At 36.9% G+C, this 7,500-nt stretch overlaps 1 protein-coding gene across 1 annotated transcript in view; it reads right to left on the minus strand.

Annotated features, from left to right (window-relative positions):
- Positions 1 to 7,500, minus strand: part of LOC115223080 (protocadherin-1-like) — a 59,725-nt gene that overhangs the window by 35,363 nt on the left and 16,862 nt on the right. Inside the window, exons 7-9 of the mRNA XM_036512092.1 lie at positions 6,114 to 6,345; positions 4,986 to 5,302; positions 1,035 to 1,292 (exon numbers count right to left, since the gene is read on the minus strand). Of these exons, the coding sequence (XP_036367985.1) occupies positions 1,035 to 1,292; positions 4,986 to 5,302; positions 6,114 to 6,345 (807 nt within the window). The remainder of the gene's footprint in view (positions 1 to 1,034; positions 1,293 to 4,985; positions 5,303 to 6,113; positions 6,346 to 7,500) is intronic.

Raw genomic sequence — 7,500 nt, forward strand, 5'->3', positions numbered from 1 at the left:
GTAAACATGAAATTTCAAAGTTGCTCTCGGCGGTATTTTAATACAGAATGTAGACAGACGTAACAAAATACCGCACAATTTATTGTTACCTGCTCCACAGACTCTTATTTAGATTGTTTGGTGTTTTATTTTTTTAAAGATCTATCTTCTCGGTTGATGCGATTCGAACCGCTCACTAGCAGAGTTTTATTCTGCTAGTGACAGACGATTTTCCGGTCGAATCAACGAAACGATGTCCTCCATTAGTTTTTCAAACAGCTCATATTATTTGTCGGTCAAAACTCGTCTACGGTGTCGCAGGTCTTCGGTGACAGAGCAGGATTTGAATACTAATGCAAATAACAAGACATTAACAACATGTCTTTCGACTAAGGCCGAATTAAATTAAACTGGTGTGTGCGGAAGTGAAGGCTTACGGAAGGGACACACACACACACACACTCACACACACACACACACACCACACACACACACACACACACACACACACACACACAAATATATATATATAAATATATATATGTCGATCGTTGCTATTATGCAAAAGTGTCGTAAGTCCAAAACGTTGTTCTTTTTCATAAAAAAAACCCGGGAAAATAGTTTCACCACTCTAAAACAAAACCGTTGTACTACACTTTGATAATTTTTGATACTTGGCATCTGAAGCAGCTGGAGATACGATAGTTTGACCAAAAGAAGAGACTAATGAGAAAAAAAACGCATTTGGCTAAATTGGACATACGACAGTTTAACATAATAGCAACGCTATATATATATATATATATATATATATATATATATATATATATATTATATATATTCGAACCTCTCATTAGCAGAGCTTTATATAATATATATATATATATAATATATATATATATATATATATATATCTATTATATAATATATATATATATATATAAAGCTCTGCTAGTGAGAGGTTCGAATAGCATCTACCGAGAAGATAGATCTTAAAAAAAAAAATAAAACAGCAAACAATCTAAATAAGAGAAATAGATAGGAAGACTACTCACCGTTAAGTTAGCGATGTCTGAGTTATGTCGGCTGTCCGTTACTAGGACAGGCAACACGAAGGAACCATGCATGTTCGCCTGAAAGAACATATTGGTTATCACAGAACCGTTGCTATTCACAATAAATGGCTGACGCGTCTTGTTGGTGACGGGGTCACGTGACATCAACTTCTTGAGGCCATCACTAATCCGAATATTCCCAAACTGCTTGAAAGTATGGACTGAGTTGTTACCAATATCGGGATCGTCCACTTCATACTGGAAACGATGACGACGATGAGAAAAGAGAAAAAAAGGAAAAGAATGTGGAGACAAGTTTTGTTTGTTGAAGGAAAAACAAGTCCAATAAAAAAAGACAATAACAACGAGAATAATAAGTGTACATAGTCTGTAGTTGCTAGATCTTCTAGAAATAATACACATGGCGCAGGAGTGGCTGTGTGGTAAGTAGCTTGCTTACCAACCACATGGTTCCGGGTTCAGTCCCAATGCGTGGCAATTTGGGCAAATGTCTTCTACTGTAGCCTCGGGCCGACCAAAGCCTTGTGAGTGGATTTGGTAGACGGAAACTGAAAGAAGCCCGTCGTATATATGTATATATATATGTATATATGTGTTGTGTGTGTGTTTGTGTTGTGTGTCTGTGTTTGTCCCCCCTAGCATTGCTTGACAACCGATGCTGGTGTGTTTATGTCCCCGTCACTTAGCGGTTCGGCAAAAGAGACCGATAGAATAAGTACTGGGCTTACAAAGAATAAGTCCCGGGGTCGAGTTGCTCGACTAAAGGTGGTGCTCCAGCATGGCCGCAGTCAAATGACTGAAACAAGTAAAAGAAAAAAAAAAGAAAAAGAAAAATGGCAACTGAATTTTCCTCATATAACACACTAGCAACTTAAAAAAATATATGCAAGAGCAGATTGGTTTATGTCGTTAGAGATAACGTTGAAGTGACAGAGATTGAAGAAGAGGCAGAAGGGAAAAGAAAGTTTCTTGTTAGTAAGTATTCATTACACACAAGAATTTGAATGAAAGTTGCCCATTTCTCCATCTTTGATGCAGCCAAATAAATAACCATTTCGTAGAAGCGCAAGATGCAGAAGAAACGTAGTTAAACTCTAAGTTTAAAATGAAGTCTTATGTGGACACATCAAACAAGAGAGCGAGAGATAACGATAGACAGCGAGAGCGAGAGAAAGAGAGAGAGAGTGAGAGAGAGAGAGAGAGAGACAGAGACAGAGAGAGAGACAGAGAGAGAGACAGAGAGAGACAGAGAGAGACAGAGACAGAGGGAGACAGAGAGACAAATCGAATGAGAGCAGGAGAAAGAAAGGGAAAAAAATGTCGGTTGAGTTCAGAAACTAAGTAGCGTAGTGTGGAAAAGATGGCTGTACGATGTTTAGCAATTCCTGTAGGTATGGAAGTTGTGCAGCTTTAAATTACAATCGTTAATTATGATTGACGCTCACTAATAGGATAGATTAGAAGCAATCTGTCGTACGACACATTCACTTAAAATGGTTGACCTTCATTTTAGAACATATAACATGTCTTGGCTGATTTTCTTCAGACAGTTTACAAAACATTTGAAGGAGAAATCTTTCGGTTTTACAAGGTGACGATCTGATGAAGTGTCATGTTTTATTTGTCTTCTCTTACACTTGAGATTAGCTTTTTATTGGTTTTGAACAAAACCTCAACAGATAAAAATATACTAGTAGTAGTAATAGCAGTGTTGCTACATTATAAAAAGAAGCAGACTGCAAGTTCAGTGATCAGACAGTTGGAAGATATGGTTGAACGATAGAAACAGTTTAATAAAATTCGCAAAATAAGATAAGTTAGTGTGCCGTGAGGCGAGGTGAGTTGTGAGAGATATCAGGAATCTTCAGGTCAATGTCTGAATGCAAAAAAAAAAAGAGAAGAAAACCAAAACAGGCGAGGGAAGGGAAGAAGCGAGGCCGAGTGGGCGGGTGGGTCCTGGAAACAAGATTCTTGCAATAGGACAAATTCTGTTAAAAGAACCCCAAAACAAGGTCGTACTGTTAAACTAGCTGGATCTTGTGTTAGGGCTACCACTGAAGGACCTGGTAATCGTATCAAAATAGGGGTCGTGTAACAACTGCGAATCATGTAGTTTGTGGTGTTAAACTCTGTGTGTGTGTGAGTGTGTGTGTGCGTGTGTGTGTGTGCATGTGTGTATACATATACATACATATAAGTTTGTCTTCGTATTTCATGTTTACATTTTGTGAAGTATGCATATATATATATATATATATATATATATATATAAATATTAAAATTACTAAGTCTCTCTAAAGGAGATTACGGCAGCGTTACTGGAAATTAATAGTTATCGCCATACTTATATGGCAGTCTTATAAATATAAGACTAAAGCTGTCGCTGATTAGCTCCATGAGGCCACCGCCTCAAGCTAGCTATTTGGGTCTGACTACGCTGCATTGATAAAGGGCAAATACCCTGAAACATGTTTGCAGCTGTCTGACTGGCAGGATGAAGCGGCTGACCTCCCCTGTTCGAAGGTTTATAATGGACGCAAGTTTTGTGTCAAATAGCTAGCTTGAGGCGGTGGCCTCATGGAGCTAATCAGCGATAGCTTTAGTCTTATATTTATAAGACTGCCATATAAGTATGGCGATAACTATTAATATATATATATATATGTAAAAATGAAATACGAAGACAAACTTATATGTATGTATATGTATACACACATGCACACACACGCACGCACACACACACACACACACACACACACACACATATCTACATGCGTGTGTGTGTATGCCTTTGTGTGTGTGTGTTGTGTTTGCTTCTCACCACCGCTTGACAACCGGAGCTGGCTTGTTTCCGTCTCCATGACTTAGTGGTTCGGCAAAATTGACCGACCGAATAAGTACTGGTGTCGGCCGGCGGTGGGTGTGGGGAGATATCCTGAAATATGGCATATACGCCCATTATCAATTTTTCATATTCAGTCACATTGTTGCTTGCATCAGGCGCCGCGAATACGGAGCACCATAAAATCAGTGCAGGCTATGATTTCTATAGTAAAATCTGTAGAGAGAACCTTAACAAGTGATATAAGAGCACTGCTAACACAGAAGAACACAACATTGACTTATGAAAACGCTTAATATACTTTGTAGTATATTATGAGTACAGAATGCTGAAGGGCAATAAAGGAGGAGTTTCAGCTGTAAGAGATTTAGGTGTCATTCGTTGCTATTTTTAGCATGTTGTTCGATCTTGTAAATGGTCTCTTATTGTGCCATTGTCTCTAACTCTGATATTAGATTGTCTTCAGCTTTATCTGTTTATATGCAGGCACTGGAACACAGCTCGAAAGGAAAATGTTGTCTCTTAAAGAAATATCGAAATAGAAACTGGTTTTATAACACGGTCATGCATTCGTTTTCATTAAAGTAATTCTATATTCAAGGGAAACAACTCATATGTATGCATGCATGTATGTATATATGTATACACATTCATACACACACATACACACACATAGGTGAAATGAGTTTCATTATAAACTGTCAAATGGAGAACATTACGGCAAATTAGCGGCCACCAAAATAAAATGGCGAATTAAAGCTTGAGATTATCTCAAGAAAACGAACAAAAATATCAAATATACATTATTACATATAAACGTAATTTGATTATTTTGCAAAATGGTGGATATCGCGACAAATCAACGAATATACGTAATAAAGGTTATTTGATTATTTCTGTTTTGTTCAAGTTAAGCTTCAATTCGACATTTTATTGTGTCGTCTGCTATTCTGTCGTGATGTCTATCATTTTGCTGTGATGTTGACTGTTTACAGATTACTTTGAAAAATCAAAATCAAACCAACAAACAACCGAAACAAGAACAAGGAACAAAGACCAAAGCAGTAAAATAGCAAAGAAGTCCTCACCTGGAGCTCAAATATCGTGGTCCCAAAGTCGGTATCCCTGGTAACACCAACACTCATTTTCTTCCTACGGTATTTGGGTGGGTTATCATTGATGTCAGTTATTACAACCTGAACCCAAAGATAAGAGGTTTCCTTGATTTCTCGTGTGTAAAAGTCCTCTGGATGCAGAGCAACCCCCCTAAGTTTGTGCTGGAAACATGTATTGGTGGCATTAATCAAAAGATTCACGCTACTGTGTTTTTCTCGGTCAATTCTCCTTTGGATGTATAAACCTCCGGACGTCTGATTCAACCAGAAATAATCAACCATCTCACCACCTATCAAAAATACACACGTGAAACAAAAACGAGTTATTTATTTATTTATTTATTTATTCATTCATTTATTATTATTATTATTATTATTATTATTATTATTATTATTATTATTATTATTATTATTATAGACGTCGCACAGTGTACAGTATCGTGAGGTTGTTGCTTGAAGATATTGTGTCTAATGGAGGTTTGTACTGTTTGTCAAGTCACAACAAGGATCTCAGACAGCTTGCTTCTCAACCTTATTATCATTATATTATTATTATTATTATTATTATTATTATTATTATTATTATTATTATTATTATTATTATTATGTATATTTTTTTTCTTTTACTTGTTTCAATCATTGTTTATTGTCCTAAAATTTTCGTTGCGTCTTGCAACCTTTTCAATAGTTTTGAATAGAGTCAAAACTATTGAAAAGGTTGCAAGACGCAACGAAAAGTTTAGGACAATAAAAATAAGGACAAAAGTGGAAATTTTACCGGTGAGTGTGTTACATAATAAGGCACAAAAAGAAAATGACTCTCCCCAGACACAACAGTATATACATATATATATATATATATATATATATATGCAAGTAAAATATATCACTACTCCTACTAACATCACAACTTTCAGTCTACCACACCACTATACTACAGCCCAAACTAACAAACCTAACCGTGGCGATCGGTCCCCACCTCTACTCACTATTACCACAACAACTATGAGTACAACCACTGCAAGCACCCCACCTCCTTTCGTTCCTATATACATATATACCAACTAATAGCCTCGTTCCCAGAGTGCAGACTTTACTCACCTATAATATAATAACAAATGACGGAGTTTTCCTCGCTGTCTTTGTCCTCGGCAATAGCTACACTTCCAACATAAGCCGTCTGGCTCTCTTCAGGTCCGTACAGCTTGTAAGGAAACGGGTATTTCTTGCGGTTAAATTCTGGCGCATTATCGTTCGAATCTTGTATTTCAATGTGAAGAGTCGTCGTTACAGCACGGGGCGGTTTTCCCGAATCTGTAGCTTTGATATGAAGCTGATGAAAAAAGATAAATTGGAAAAAAAAATGAAATGACAAGATGAAATGACAAGATAAAAGCTTGCACTGATAAGAGAATAAAACGAAGGGAAATTTACGTCAGTATATCTCAATCATATTTTATGTTTGGGGTCTTTGGTTCGTGTTTTACTCAGATGGACCCTCAAACCATTCGATGTTTTAAAAATCCTATTATATTTTTATAACTAAATATTATTAGGAATTGTGTAGAAAAATTGCGTATTGTATTGGGTTGTCCGGAAAGTTCGACTCGATTTCTTGTAGCTTACCTTTCGACTTATTTTAGAACATGGTTGAGTCCATAAAATAGGATTTGATTACACCTCCATTTAGAGCACAGTTTAAGCTATCTTCTCGTGGAAGAAGGTTTATGTTCCTATAACCTGTGTTAATTTTGTAACCCTTTAAAATGGAATATAAGAAAGCTCATTTTCGGCACTTGATACTTTGGGAACCAGACAAAAATTGCTGCAGCTCGGCTGGGATGTGTTACCCCACCCTCCATATTCACCAGAAATTGCTCCTTCGGATTTCCACTTATTCAGGTCTCTGCAGAATAATCTTAATGGTAAAAATTTCAATTCCTAGGATGACGTAAGAAGATACCTTGAGGAATTTTTTGCCATGAAGCCACCTCAATTCTGGGAAGAGGGCATTTTCAAGTTAAAGGAAAGATGGAGACGCATTGTGCAACAAAATGGTTTGTATTTGGTTGATTAAAAATGTAATGGTAAGTATTTATTGACCTTTTTCTTTCCTTTAAAAATCGGCACGAACTTTCCGGACAACCCAATAAGAATTGTTGGAGATGTCTTTTCATAAATCACATGCTAACATATTATATAAAGTGTTGGCACATAAGGTGTTGTTGCATGTCATCTGAATACGAGGAGGATTGGGTATAGTGCTTAGTGCAGGACTTGAGGTGAAACATAATATGGATGTCGGAGGATGGAGAGAAGAGCGTTTGAGGTAGGGTTGAAAGGGGTCGAAAAATGGCGGACATCTGGACGAAAAGGTTGACGTTAAGACAAAATGATAGATATCAGGATGTAATAGTGGACAACAGGACATAATGGCGGATTCTCAATAAAAGGGGTCGACATTAAAACAAAATGGTAGACGTCAGAA

This window comes from Octopus sinensis, linkage group LG22 (genome assembly GCF_006345805.1).
Source record: "Octopus sinensis linkage group LG22, ASM634580v1, whole genome shotgun sequence".
NCBI lineage: Eukaryota > Metazoa > Mollusca > Cephalopoda > Octopoda > Octopodidae > Octopus > Octopus sinensis.